At 39.3% G+C, this 15,721-nt stretch overlaps 1 protein-coding gene across 1 annotated transcript in view; it reads right to left on the reverse strand.

Annotated features, from left to right (window-relative positions):
* Window positions 1-895: 895 nt before the first annotated feature.
* The window catches only part of Hcrtr2 (hypocretin receptor 2), a 90,701-nt gene continuing 75,875 nt past the window's right edge, over window positions 896-15,721 (reverse strand). Inside the window, exons 5-7 of the mRNA XM_040740248.1 lie at window positions 12,446-12,666; window positions 8,223-8,344; window positions 896-5,242 (exon numbers count right to left, since the gene is read on the reverse strand). Of these exons, the coding sequence (XP_040596182.1) occupies window positions 5,016-5,242; window positions 8,223-8,344; window positions 12,446-12,666 (570 nt within the window). The 3' untranslated portion in view covers window positions 896-5,015. The remainder of the gene's footprint in view (window positions 5,243-8,222; window positions 8,345-12,445; window positions 12,667-15,721) is intronic.

The raw sequence follows: 15,721 nt of genomic DNA on the forward strand, positions 1-15,721 counted from the left end.
GTAGAAATTGGAAGGAAGGTTACTCAAATTTCTAAAGATAGAACTAACACAAGACATTGTTATGCTTTTCCTGGGTATATACACAGGACTGTACATCCTATCATAGAGACGATCGATAGCACTTCCGTGTTCATTTCCTGCGTATAAACTGTGAAGTATCTCCTCTTTCTTTTTTTCCTTGTTCCTTGAGTTTTGATTTGTTTCTTCTGAAAACTTGTTTCTTGCTCACTTCAGGAGACAAGGAGAACCTTGTTAATATTAGGGTAGTGAGTGTTCCTGGGGCTCTGGAGTGCAGGACAAGGATGGACTTGGAGAAAAACAGGACTGGGGACAGGTGGCCAATCAGAATCAGACAAAGTGAACAGGGCCAGAGAGCCCCTCCACAAGTTCTCCTCTGCCACTTCTGGAAGTCAAGATGCTAATGCCTCTCTTCAGGGCTGGTGTCTAGTGTGTGACTGTGGATTAACCCCACACAATTCTCACCATTGACAACTTTCTTTTGTAACCTCATTTAAAAAATAAATCTCTTCCTCCAGGGAAACCAAATGATATATCGATCATACTTCTTTATGAGTCGAATGTTTACCTTGATCATTTTATGTTTTCATAAAGGTTAGAATAAAATGTTCCAAAAAGGAGTGGGGATTAAGAATTTAAACCATTTGCACTAGATTCTGAAGTTGTGAGAATCAACTGGGTAAAAGAAGAGCCAACTAGAGGTATAGCTTTAAAGCTTAATTATCTAGAGGAAACTAACTCATGCGTTTGCAGACTATGCTAGTAATTTGAAAATTAAGGGAGTCATTATTCTAAGCAACGAAGAGAGTAAATTCTGACTCAGATAAAGGCTTCAATCTTTAGTTCTATAAGTGTGTTGTGGTTTTATATAACTTTTATGAAATATTTGTGTATTTAATATTAACTTTTATTGTAGTACCTCCTCTTAGAAACAATATTAAAAATCTTTTATATCATCATTATCCCTGGTTATATAAACTTATTGGAAAATATTTTGGTCATCAAGTACGGCACCAGGGTTAATTCAATCCTTAACTGCAAAGATTTGACAATAATTATGAGCAAATATCCAATTTATGTATTGAACAACAACATAATTTTTCACATAGTACATCAGGACAATGTAGATGTGATTATGGACTTCTCAGTAATATTTTACTTAAAACTACATAATTCAACCTTCACACTGGGAGACATAGAACCACATTGTTTTGATAAGAAATATATTCATGAAAACACAGTACAATCAGGCATAAAGGACTTTGAATGTATACTTGTTAAACAACTGACATGCTGATACATACATGGATACAATAATAGAAACACATTTCATGAAAAACCTAAATTTTCTAACTCCAAAGCCTGTAAAGAAAATTTAAAGAATAGAAATACGTGGCAAGTTGGGGAGTCTTTTGTTCCCCTTTTCAATAGCAGAAAACTGTAGAAAAACGTTCCCTTTGAACTTGGAGAACTGACAGTGCTTTGCGTGTTCCTGTTCTTTGTTTTCTGCTGTGCATGAAGTAATAGAATGGGTTGTAAATTAATATTTTTCTACTTATCTAATGACCCTCCCAAACCCCATTATTTTGCTTCCAGCAGTGTAAAAACTATTTGAAAATAATCTAATGGAATTTATGCTTTTGTTTCTTGAAATTACGTTCGTTGAAATGTTTCTAATTGTAAGGACTAGCCATGGCTTTTGAAATGCATTTGAGTTTTGTTTGATTTACAGCTAATGCAAACCTGATATTGTTACATTGTATCAAAGTGCTAATAGCCCTCATTTCAGTTATGATTAGTATTGTCTCTAGACACATTCATGCTGTCACTTATAAGCATAGTTACTATTCTTCCTGAACCAATGTGCACTGTGGTGAAACTGAGTATTACTGTGCCTAACACTTTTGTACTAAAGTTATCAATAGTTTATAACTACTTAATAATTCCACATTGTGGAAAATTTAGAAGTCACATTTTTTCTCTTCACAAACTTGGGATAATAACTAGCCCCAAATGAATGAACTCAAAACATCAAGGTTTTTATGATATTATAAAATTTCATAAGTCATTAATCTCCAATATATATTGGTAAAATTATCACACCATCCTTAATTGTGACAAAACTAATGACATTAACATCTCACATTGAAGGTTTGGAAAACAACAGTAGTAAAGGCAGATAATTGTCCAATGATCCGCATAACTCCGCTCCAAAATAAACTTTACACATAAAGTTTCTCATTTGTGTCATTAGCACACAATGAGGTAAGTAGTCAAGCACCCCAATAACATGGCTGTTTTGGGGCCTCCTCTTTTTTTAATCAATTGTCCTATGAAGGTCACCATATCAATCCAACTCACTCAGGATTCATAGGCCCTAATGTTGAGAAATAAATACATGTTTCATGATTCCTTTCCCAGAGTTTCATTTATGTACCAGTTTAATTCATCAGTTTTCTTCCAGGTCATAGTTACTCTTCAAAATGAACTGCTCCCGTAAAGCAGAAAGTTAGTAAATAAAATCGGCAATTGGGAAATTTTAGTAAATCTCAAGTCATCTAGGTCACTTATGAAGCACATAAGTGCCATAAAATCCATCCTCTTTAACTTCACACTAAGAACACAGTGGCATCTGTTTTGTAAACCATTATCTCTTTGAGGTGACAGGGGTGAGACTCCACATGGATACTCAGCCTCTTCTCTCAGACCTCCAGCCAGGACGACAGCAGTGAAGATGGTACTCCCTGTTGTAGATACCTGTGCAGTAAAAGACTTTATTTCACATGGGCTAATAAGTTGATGCTAGGAGACACCATTTAGAGCAGAGGTCTCAAAGCTAAAGAGCTGCATAATCACCTGTAGAATTGTAATCGTACACATCCCTAGCTACTTAACCCAAGGCATTTGGTTTAGTAAGTTTGGAACACATGTTTAGTATTAGTTCCTTGGAATTTCAGATGTTGATGGTCGAGGGACCACACCACATTAGGATTATTAATGTAGTATAAACAAATTCTGAATCTTGATTGACCATACCAATACAAAGTCTTTTCTCCATCCACCCCCGACTCCATGGCTCTTTTCCCACACTTTCCCTTCTCAAGGCCTCTCATTTTGTTTATATAACAAGAACTGGCATCTTAGGATCTAATACTATCTAACAACTTAGCATTAATGAAGTTCAATTATATTAGATAAGACCATTATATCATCTTCATTGAGCTGCAAGACTATTAAGGCTTATTACCAAGAGGGTTTGAAGTTATCTTCAAATCTTAAAGTGCTAACTGTCATCACAATCAGAAAATTACAACTCTCCTTTCATGTGGCAGACAAAGCTCTCAAAGGGGAGAAAGGAGACATTGAAAGTATCATGTTCATAGATATAGAACATCACAATATTCAGCCATATAACTGTGATACACCTCATGTAAGAGGGCAGTCCTGGCTTAGAGTACTAAAAGGCACATGGTAACAAAATCCTAAGCTTCGGAAAAGAAAGTATGGATAATTTGGCGGTATTATTTTTCTCTGAGAATGAAGAGTTGGGCAAAAGGAAAAAAAAACGACAATATAATTATTTCAAATAAAATCTCTCTTAAATGTTAAATATATCCAGTTTTGATATGAGTGCCCACAGCTCACTATGATCTGAAGAACAACTTTTTAAGTATAATTTTAAACTTTTAATTTAATTTAGAAGTGGATACTTGCATCAGAAGAATTTTGTGGAGAACAAATTTGAAATAATCAATTGTTCCAATCCCATGATTTACATTTATACAAAATACCTTTTATCCTTTCCATTTGTGCATGAGTTAGTATCAAGCCTTCAATTTTCCTAATTTCCCATCTCTAAGCTTCAAGCATGCCAGAATTACTAACACAGAGAGCATACTATATCTAAATGGGGTGGCATGGCGGTTGTAACAGTACTGCCAGTGTTGTGGTGGGGACCACTGTCTTTGGTAGTTTTGTGATTATTCTGTTTTGCCCCTCAGGTTTTCTCCCTCACTAGACTACAACAAGCCTTGTTTCATTTATTTGTTGCTTTTTGTTTTCAGTGATGGTAACTAAACTATAGACTAGTGGAACCTATTAGGGAAGTGATTGGTTATAAAGCCCTATCCCAGAACTGAACTACAGCCCTTCTCAAATCCTGTCCTTTCCTCACTAACTCTGACATACCACATTGTCATATTTTGACTCCAGCAAGGCTCACTAATTCATTGTCCCTAATTTGAAGAAGAAAATCATCTGACTTTTAGCTCTTAATTTAAATCCTTCACAGATATGAAAGTGGTTATGTATTAGTAGTTGCTGCTAAATTTTTACTTTAATATAGTCAGTTTGATTCTATATTGCACAAAAACTTAAATATTATAAGGTTATAAACCTGAGAACATTTAGTAAATGAAAAATAAAATTAGTGGCAAATTAAGCTTAATAGTATGTATTTCATGTGATTTGGAAAGAGAGATTTATAATATATACCAATTACATGCTATTTGATTCACAAATAGTCTCCCAGGTAAGCTCATTGTAATGATCATTTTTTATGAATTAAAAAAATATTGTCAATTAGCATGTCTGTTGTTAACTGAGAGTTAGTAATTGTTACTTCTTTTATCAGTCAAAAGGAAATGATTAATTTTTGGTGATTTTTAGCGACCATTTTGAGTTGTGAGATTAAAATGCCAAAGGTTATAAAAAGAATTAGACATGTTCAAACCCTTAACTGCCACAAACTTCAGTTCACAGAACTAAGACGAAATAGCTTAAAATAAATTCAGCTGCAGTTTAAACATATAACATGTTTGAGGAAACGGTTCATTAAGTATTTCAAATTTGCTTATTTCCAAAGAGTGATCGATTGAAAAAAAATGGGTAGACAAGTAGTTTTAGGTTTAGATCAACAGGATACTAAAACATCCGTTCACAGAGTTTGTATAAAAGAATAGTTTGAGTGGGGTATCCTCCTCATAGCAATAAATGTTCTACCAGTTTTGAAGCGGTCCTGCCCCATTGGCTGCTGGGAGTGTGCTTAGGCTGGTGAGCACCACGTGCTCTGAGAGTTTTGATACGTTATCAAAGTTGCTGATCTGAGTGGTCAGGGACTTCCTGCTCTCTGTGCTTGTGCGTCCCCTGGCGAGCCGATCTCCTTGGCGATGATGAACCCCAAGACAACATGAAAAGGCAGCTTTAAATTCCTCTCGAAATTTTCCTGGCAGACCAGAGAGAATGAAAGGAAAGTGAATTACGCATACATAGCTCAACACCTAGTGCGCAGGGTACAAATCAGTTGTTCCCTTGAGCCAAAGCACAGGGAGGTGGGGCATTTTGCATCAATAAAGGAAATAGAGAAAGGATGAACTATTTTCCTATGTAACACTTGGCGTTTGTTTTCTTTCTTTAAAGTCAGAACCCCTGTGTTTCATGTTAGTTTTTACCCTGTAAAACACCGAAGGGCCCTTAGGAAAAGTTTGCACAGACACCTAATTGCTTCAAAAGCAATGAAATGTACATTGTGTCTAAGTAAATAAACAAAGATGTGTTATATTATAAAGATGCTGGTAACGGTAGGAGTTCAACAAAACAGGAAAAAGACATTGGAGTATTTAAGAAAAATCCCCCTTTCACAATCTATGTGTGACGAAATAGGAAAATAAAGCCACTGGAGAAATCTTAGGAAGTCCTCTTAAACTATTAGTGAGATCTTAGGTTTCCAAGAAGATGGAAGGATCACCTTTATTAGACTGAAGCGCGATGCTGGAAACTATTCTCTCTGTGCCTAAGTGACCCACTAGGCTACTGTGGGACCAAGTGTGGTGGCTGTTCACCGGCCTTGGACAATGGCCTGCTCCGACTTGCTAACCTGTTCACGGGCCTCGGACAATGCCCTGCTCCGACTTGCTTAACCTCACACCAGGACTCTGCCTTGCTCTCTGCCTTCTGCTTCTAACCCTTGCCTTCCCACTTCCTTACAGGCTTCACCTGCTCAGTGCAAGGTCAGAGTCTTAGCCCGTGTGCAGTGCTTATTTTAAAAGTGACAAACTTACTTCTAAGAGATAAAATTCGTTGTCCTTTTCTTTTTTTGATACACGAAAATCATAAAAAATTATATTTCTGGATTGTCAGGTGATATTTCAGTAGATGTATGCAGTTATCAAAGCTTAAATGGGATTAAACAGATGCAGCATTTATTACGTATTCATGGCAAAAACACTCCAAATCCTTTGCTTATTTTTTAACTTTTTGAGATTTATAATAGGTCCTTCCATCTGAAATTATCTTCCCATTGAGTCTATCACTACCTATCTGAGACAAATCATGCAAACCAAAAAGTCAATATGAAATTGGAAGACACACACTATTTATTAAATGTACAATAGATTTCCCTCTTATAAAAACGAACATATAGTTATAAATGAAAATAAACAGCCAAGTAATTGAGAAAAAAATAGTAGATAATAGCAGCACAGTTCTGATATGGTCACTTGAAGGTTCCCAAGCTCCAGTGGAGTGTTCACTGTCACAAGAAAACAGATTGGGCCATGCCCCCCTGAAGACCTAGGTGGTATGTATTCACTTACTTACCTTTTTTCCTTCCTTCTTTCCTTCCTTCCTTCCTTCCTTCCTTCCTCCCTCCCTCCCTTCCTCACCTCCTTCCTTCCTTCCTTCCTCCCTTCCTCCCTTCCTCTCCTGCTTCCTTCCTTCCCTCTTTATTTATTGGCAAAACACATTGTTTTTCATTTTACATACTAGCCCATCTATCACTACCCTTCTCCTGCCCCCCAACCTCCTCTTATATCATCCACATCCACTCCTCTGAGTGGGTAAGGCCTTCTTTGGGGAGTCAAAAAAAGTCTGGTATACCAAGTCCCTCCCCTGTATCAAGGCTGAGCAAGGTATCCCACCATAGGGAATGGGCTCGAAAAAGCCCGTTCACGTACCCAGGGTAAGTCCTGGTCCCACTACCAGGGACCCCTTCAACAGATCAAGTCACATAACTGTCACCCACATTCAGAGGGCTTAGTTTGGTCCCATGCAGGATTCCCAGGTGTCAGTGCAGAGTCCATGAGCTTCCACTAGCTCGGCCAGCTGTATCTGTAGTTTTCCCAATCATCATCTTGACCCCTCATGCTCATATGATCCCTCCTCCCTCTCTTTGGCTAAGCACCAAGAGCTTAGCCCAGTGCTTGGCTGTGGATTACTGTTGGGGAAGTCCTGTTATTTGTCAATAAAGTACTGTTGAGCCTATAGAAAACCTAGATAGGAGGGACTAGGAGTCGAGGAGGATTCTGGGAGGAGAAACACAGGAGAGTCGACATGTAACGCCGGGTAAGAGCCCGGAAACCTCTCCGGTAAGAGACATACTTAGATTAACAATTATGGGGTAATTACTTAAAGCAGAGCTAGCCAGTAAGAGACAAGCAAGGCCAACAGCTTCATAATTAATATAGCCTCCTGTGTGTTTATTTGGGACTATTGCGGATCTAGAACCAGGCTGGCGCGGCAGAGCCCAGGCAACTGGCGGGGGATAAACCAAAGCGGCTAGCAAAAGAAAAAGCTTCTCTTAACAGATTACTGCATCTACTTCCATCAGATACTGGATATAGGTTCTATGATGACAATTAGGGTAGTCACTAATGTGATTAAAGGGGAAGGTCAGTTCAGGCACCCTCTTCACTATTGCTAGAAGTCTTAGCTAGGGTCATCCTTGTGGATTCCTGGGAGTTTCCATAGCACCTGGTTTCTCCCTAATCCCATAATGTGTCCCTCATCTCTTTCTTTGCCTCCCTCTCCATCCCTCCCCCAACTGGGTCATCTCAAGTCCTCCTGTTCCCATCCTCAACCCCCTCATTTTTACTTTCCTTCCCAGTTCACCCAGGAGATCTGAACTATTTTCCCTTCCTGGGGCCCTCCATGTGTTTCCCTCTTAGGGTTCTCCTTTTTACCTAGCTTTTCTGGGGTTTTGGTCTGTAGGTTGGTTATCCTTTGCTTTATCTCTAATATCTACTTATGAGTGAGTACATACTGTGTTTGTCTTTCTGGTTCTGGGTTACCTCACTCATGATTTTTTTTCTAGTTCCATCCATCTATTCAGGGCCTGTCATAGCTCAAAGAGAAACTAATTTCTGCATCTACTTCAGAACTGCACCACCCTTGAGGAGAGACTTAATGAAAAAACACTGAAAACTTACCACTAAGGAAATTATAAATGATTGGGTTTGCAGCACTATTAGCATATACAAGCCAATGAGAAAATGTGAACCAAGCATAGACAGTCTCTCTGTCTTCGGTGTGTGTGAACATTCCAAATACCCTGTAGGAAGAGAAACAGAAACAGAAAATCGAGGGTGATCTTTAAATAAGTGAAGCCAAGCTGAACAAAATTCACAGCAATAACCCAGCCCTGAACTCTTTGAGAGGCCCAGTCTCCTGTTAAGAATGGTTTCAGGTACCCATCAGCGAATCAAAAGTTGAATCAGCTCAGAAGAAAAGACTGGAATCAGGAAAGGGAAATCTCTCATGACGAAGATAGAAGCTGAATTTCTCTTCTGTCATCTTGTTTGTAGATGTAATTGACTAACCTTGTTGCTACTCTGCCATGCCCATTCTTTAAAAGTTTATTTTATGTGTATGGGTGGTATCTTCATGTGTGCATGACTGGTACTTACAGAGGTAAAAAGAGGGTGCTGGGTCTTCTTTAACTGGAGCTACCAATGGTGGTCAGCAGCCATGTGGGAACTGAAACCTGGTCCTCTGGAAGTTTAATCACTGTTTTTACCTACTAAACCATCTCCCCAGACCCATTGTACGTATTTCAACTAACAGTCCAATTTTTGACTGCTAAATTCTTCCTACTTTCACTTCTGCACTGATGAATGTATATTTCCTCAATCCAATGCTTCCAGCCTTGTTGAGAATTGTCATGAATCTCTGTACACAGGCAATAACTGGTTTTCCATGGGTAAGATTCTGATAGTCCTTAGGTACATGAGTTTCATGCTTTCATATATTATGGTAAACTAAAAAAAATGTATTTCAGTACCATCAGAGGCCAATGATTTTAAGGTGGCTCCTGAAAAGATTCAGACTAGTCCTCCTGTCAAGATTTTGGGTTCCATGTTATCTCTTGATACTGTCTCTGCTGTTAAACCCCAACTTCACATTCAGGATTTTTATACCTTGCCCCAGCTCCAAAAGACATTGGGGGAAATTAATTGACTGAGGCTCTGGATTTCCATAACTACTGAGGACTCCTACAAATTGACTCCTTTGTTTGACCTCCTAAAAGGTCATGATCTCTCCTTACAGATAATTCTACCTGCTGATAACTTACAGATTTTAAATAAAGTTGAACAGACAATAGACAGAGCAACCTTAAGGAGGTATGATCCTCTTTTGCCCCTCACCCTTTACGTTTTTCCTGGGGAAACTTTATGTACTGCCTTGTTAGCACAAGAGGGTGAGCTCATACATCGGATTCACCTCTGGATTGGTGGCGCCCCAGAGTCTATTCAATAACCAATCATATTGCTGATCATTGTTAAGGGCAGGGACAAATCTGTCCTGCTGTTTGGCACAGAACCTCATTTTATGGTAACTCCCTTTAAGACAACAGATTCCACCTGACTTCAGAGAAACAATAGCAGAATTGCTACGGCTCTTGAGGGGTTTCTGGGTACAGTTGATTGTCACTAGGATCCACACAAATGGATGAGCTCCTTCTCTAGGTTAGAATGGAGGCCCCCCAGACTATTTTTACCTCACCCCAACCCTGGCTTTCTTACCGTGTTTACTAATGGGGGTGCCTGGGGGATTCTTTAGTCATTTACCCTCCCTTAGAACATGGTAAAGACCAGTGCCCATAAAGTCAGTTGAGGGGTCAGCACAATTTAAGGAACTGTTTGCTGTTGTTCTTGCATTAGACACTATTCAAGAGTCGTTTAACTTAGTCTCTGACAGCCTTCATGCTGGTAATTTGTTACCCAACCTAGTTGAGACCCATATTAAGCAGGACTCCAATCCTAGACTGCCTCTAGTGATTCAAGCCCGCTCCCTACTCAAACCAAGAAGTAACCCCGTTTTTCTTCAGCATCTCAGGAGTCATCAAAATTTACCAGGATTTCTCTCTGAAAGAAATAATTTGGCTGATAAATTGGCTTCTATGCCTCAATGTAATACTGTTACAGAAGCTACACGCTTCCACCTACTGGCCCATGTTAACTGGAGGGGTCTTAAACACAAGTATCCACTTGTGCCAGTCAAGGACCTTAAAAAGACTGTCTGAACTTGTAAGTCCTGCCAGCCTTTCCTTCAGATACCCCCCTCCAAACTAGTGGAAACAACCCTCGAGGGCTTCGTCCTAATAATCTTTGGCAAATTGATGTTATTCATTATTCTCCATTTGGAAAGTTAAAGTATATCTTTCTCTTGGTTGATACCTTTTCCCATGCCTGCTGGGCATTGGCATATGCTGGGGAAAAAGCTAAACATGCTATTAGCCATATGCTTCAATGCTTTGCCACCGTTGGATTGCCTGATCAGATTAAGACAGATAATGGCCCATGCTTTGTAAGTAGGGCCTTTATGGACGTCCTTAAGACTTGGAACATCTCAAACTCCACAGGCATCCCATAAAATCCTCAGGGTCAAGTAGTTGTGGAAAGATATAATCAAGTTCTCAAATCTCAATTACAAAAACAAAAGGGGGAATCTATACCCCCACATGTTCAATTAAAAAGGGCATTATTCACCCTACATATTTTAAATTTTTCTAAAGAAAATAAATACCTGTCTCCATTTCAAAAACATTGGTCCTCATCGGTTACCCACAGTTCTATTTGGGTCAGATGGAGGGACCCATTGACAGGGGTCAGGAGAGGATCAGACCCCCTTCTCTCAGCAGGGAGAGGATTTGGATGTGTCTTCCCTCAAGATGAAAAAAGACCCATTTGGGTAACAATGAGAGGCCTAAAATATTTGCCCGACAAGGGGACAATGACCATCACTTCTCCAGGGAATGCTCCACTCCTGAGAACTGTGTCTGTTTCCCCCCAGGAACAAATGAAGATGTGGGTGATGCTGCTCTTCCTGGTAACAATGATGCTCATCCTGCCCAGTGATGGAGGATTTGGAAACCCACATGACGCCAAAGTTATCCTGGCTCACCTGATGGGAAAACCCTGTGACTACCAGGGTGGAATATACTCGGTACATGGGTCATACAACAGGTAGATTGTGATACCAAGACAGCAGTCAATATGATTGACACATCAGGATCCCTTTTTTCAAATTCCAATAAGTGGATATGCATAAAGAAGCCCAAGATTATTCCCCAGGTTGATGGGAAGCCAGGACCCTGTCCTTGCACCGTTTTCTATCCGACAATGCATTTGGCCTGCTATGGCATTGCCCAAATGTGCACCAGTAGTTCCACTAAAAGGACTTATTGGACTGGCCAAAGAGACGGAATCTTTGTAGATGGTTACAGCACCCTTGTCTGACTCTAGACAAACCTACCTGCTCCCAAGGTCCTCAGCTGTGAGGAATACGATACTGACGCCGACTTTGGGAAAAGGGACAGGAGCAATTCCAGATTAAGTTCCAAATTTGTTATAACAGAATTAGGGTCGCGTTGGGTCCAGTCTTGTGCCATGGGTTTGATATTTCCTAATGAATCTAGCTATTCACGTCACTCATCAAAAATTGTTAAATTTCATTGCTTTGTCTAAAGTATAACAAATTTCGCACTAATGCCAACTGTAAAAATATGCTATATGTTATAGTTATATATTAATATGTAGCATATATAACATAATATGTTATATTACATTATATTAACATAACATACATATGTGATATTCGCATCGATACTGAAATTATTCCAATGACTTCAAGAAACGGACATTCTTCTCTCGGTTTAATGTTCAACACAAAATATCTGTCTCACTGCTTCTTGTTTATTGCCCCAAACAAAGTATTCTTATCTCTTTTTTATTCTCTCCAAATCTTTTAATAGAAAGGATTGTATTGTGTTTGTTTATATATTTGAGAACAAAGTTGGAAAACCCATTTATTCTCATGAAAGAGAACTCAGAATTGTAGTTGATTTTTATTTATTTATGGAATTAGTTACTGAAACACAATTTTTATTGGGATGTTTTCTCCATCTAAGGCTTAGCAGTCAACCTCAAGATGTTAGTTTGGAAAGCGTCTGTTTCATCTGCCATTCAAGTGAGACTCTTCACTGACCGAGCAAGAGTGTTTGCTGAGCATTCTAGAGGGCTAACGTTGCCTTAGGTGCTTTGACAACTACATCACTGAGTTGGCTGGCCAGATAAAGTATCTGTTTAGAAAGAAGAGAGTTCTTAATTGAATGTCAAGTTGCTTCATTTTCACATAAATACACGGTCTTTACCTCTTTAGCATATTGAGGATGCTGATTGGTAGATAGCAAATTGCAAAGACCAGAAGTACAACCATGAGCATCCGGGCTGTTTTCCTTCTGGCTCGGATCTGCTTTATCTCAGCAGCCACAGCGCTAATCCGGGCCTTGCTCGGCTGTCCAGACCCTCGGGGCTGAGTAACCGGCTGAGGCTGCTTCCATTTTCTCTGAACCACAGATGAAGTTCCTGGAATCTGAAAGGAGACGGGATCCCTCATTGGTACTTTGCAAAATTCCGCATAGAAGTAAAGATTAAGAAACAGAAGTTTGGAGTGTAGAATTCCCATCTTTCAGGAGCACTGGCCTGGCTGTGTGTTCTTAGCATTCATCTAGTCAAATGACAAATAGACGTTTGCGTGGGAAAAAGTTAAAAACAAGCTTTTGTGGTTGTTGTGTTAAAGCATGCCAAGCTCTAAGGAGAACAACAGAAAATGCAAGCCCTTATTCAAAAAGAGAAGTAAAATATGGAGAGGAGAATACTGAGAAAATTCCGACTATAAATTTTCATTATAAATTCTAGATTCAGGTGTCAACTAAGTTTAAGTACTCATCAATTTACGGGACCGTACATACAGACACACAGACAGACAGACAGACAGACAGACAGACACACACACACACACACACACACACACACACACATACACACACACACACACAGAGCCCAAACCCAAAAAACTAATGAATTTTTGATGCATCGATACTGCCATCTGCTGTCGTATGGAGATATAGCACCCAACCAGCTTTTAGCTTTTCTAAAAATGAGGTTTTGTGCCTCTGATTTAGACAAAGATAAATCTATGTATAGAGGGAACGAAAACAAACTATTCTTCGTGATTTAATGTTCGCATTTACAAAATTGCCTGAAACTAATTTTGCAATTTGTCCTTCCAGAAAGCATACACATACACTGAGAATCCTTCCAGGTCTTACACTAATATTCCAAAAAGCCACAATTTGTAGCAATTATGTTATACAATATGCTTCTCCTTTGATTTTTCAGTTAGTTGATAGTAGCAGGAAGTTCTGCCAAGTATAATATTTTTTAATTGTAACCTATGAAAATTGATAGACTTTAGCAAAATATTAAAATCCAGCATGCACCTTTTTCTTTGTTGATAAGATGTGCCAATAAGTACACCACCACAGCTTGATTTTGTTACAGTTATTCAGCTGTTACTTTCATCTTTGTGCTGCATTCTGCACAGAGCAGTGTGTTCCTGTGGCCCCTCAGAATGAAGGTTGCATGGAACCCGTGACTGTTTACACTACAAGATCAAAGTCAGTTAGAAAATCTTTTCATTTGAGAATAGAGTTTTCTTTGATGTCCACACAGATGGAGTCTCATTACATGAGACCCCACTTGACCATATTCTCAGCTAAAGAGATCAACGATGCAAAGGAAAACCTGCCCTGCAACAGAAACCCCTCACAGTTGGGCAGGGGCGTTTCACCAAACCGCTGTTGGGAGACATACAGCTAAAAATTCTCCCTCTTCTGTGGTTCTCTTTTTAAAACTTTAGAACAGTTATTCAACTTTTATTTTATGCATATGAGTGTCTTTCTCTCTTGTATATCTGTGCACAGCATGTGTGCCCGGTGCCTGCATAGGTCAGAAAAAGATAATGGATTCCTTGGAATTAACTGGATAGTTGTGAGATGTGACATGGGTGCTGGGAATTGAACCTAGGTCCTCTGCAAGAGTAGCCAGTGCTCTTAACTGCTGAGCATCTCTCCAGTCTGTGAATCTCTCTTTCAAAAGTAGTTTTAGAAATGACTTTTGTAGAAGTGGCAATGGACTTAAAAAGTTCCAGAAGAATTCTATCACAAAAGCTGCTAAGTACCTGTGAAGTGATCTTGAAGTGGTTTCTAAATCAAACCATACAGATCATTCTATTTTTGAATGTTCCCAGGAAGGAGAGAAATAATATTCTGCCCGGCGACTTCTTCAAGTAACAAAAACATTCCATTAAAGAAAATCTGCCACAGCAGGCAGAGTTGTGGCCCTTGCAGTGAAAAGAAAGAGAAATGTGGCAATGCCACTTTCAGATAGGGACCTGAAGGCAGAAGACGCTTAATCCTTTAACTCATTCTCCACTTGTAAACAGTACAGAGAACCCGAGCAGCCCAAGGAGACAGCAGAAAAAGATTCATTAGGAGTCATTACATCAGCTGACACTCAACATTTGCACATAACCCCAAGTCATGCTGAATGTGTCCTTAAAGGTAAATTGTTAATGTCATTTTATAAATTTTGATCGAGAAGATACTAAGTAGACTATTTCAGATCATATCTTTAATTTGTATGGAACTTCAAAACACATTCCTTTTTAATTGTAAAAAGTTTCCTTTGGAAATTTTACGTACAAGAGAGTAAGCAGCTTTTGTGTGTATGTTTATATGCATGTATGTGTTCAGATGTGTGTGTGTGCCCAGCTTTGTTTGTGTGTATGTGCATGCACATGAACTACAGGTCAGAAGACAATGTGGGCTGGAATTCCTTAACTGATACCCATTTTATTCTTTAGTCAGGGGCTCTCATTGTCCTGGAACTTGCCAGGTGGGCCGCTAGTTAACCTTAGGGAGCTTCCTGGCTCTTCTTCTCAAGCACTGGGATTGCAAGTATGTTCTAACGTTATCCAGATTGTTTGCATGACTTTTGGAGTATTAAAGTCTTGTCCTCATGCTTGCAAGACAAGTAATTTGCAGACTAAGCTATTGAATCTTGAAATTTTGAATGCATGCTTTATTACATGAAAGTAGCAATTATGATATAAAAGGATCAGAAAAGGTAAATTCCAAGGGTTTGTCCCTATGGAAGTTCTTTCACCAATATGTCACTGAGGGATCCAAAATATCTAACTATGGAAATCAGGCCACAAGTATGACATGTTCATTGTCAGGGACTTCTGGCCATCAACCAGGTATGGCTGCCTCATGTACTCATAAGAAAAGACCCTCATAGAAAGTACGTGACTTGGGACCACTCTGCTACCTGCCAAATTCTAGAAACAAACCTGCGGCTTATCTAGGGCGTAGGCTTAAACAATAGAAGGTGGAGTGTGAAAGATAAAGTTAGAGTCTGTAGTTATGTTACCATAGGACATAGGATGCCCTACCTGTTGGGGAAGTCCTGTGTATATGTCAATAAATTACTGCTGGCCAATAGGAATCTAGATAGGTGGGGCTAGGAGTCCAGGAGGATTCTGGGAAGGAGAAAGACAAGAGAGTCAACATGTAACGCCATTG

Source organism: Mesocricetus auratus, unplaced genomic scaffold, assembly GCF_017639785.1.
Source record: "Mesocricetus auratus isolate SY011 unplaced genomic scaffold, BCM_Maur_2.0 Super-Scaffold_100691, whole genome shotgun sequence".
Lineage (NCBI taxonomy): Eukaryota > Metazoa > Chordata > Mammalia > Rodentia > Cricetidae > Mesocricetus > Mesocricetus auratus.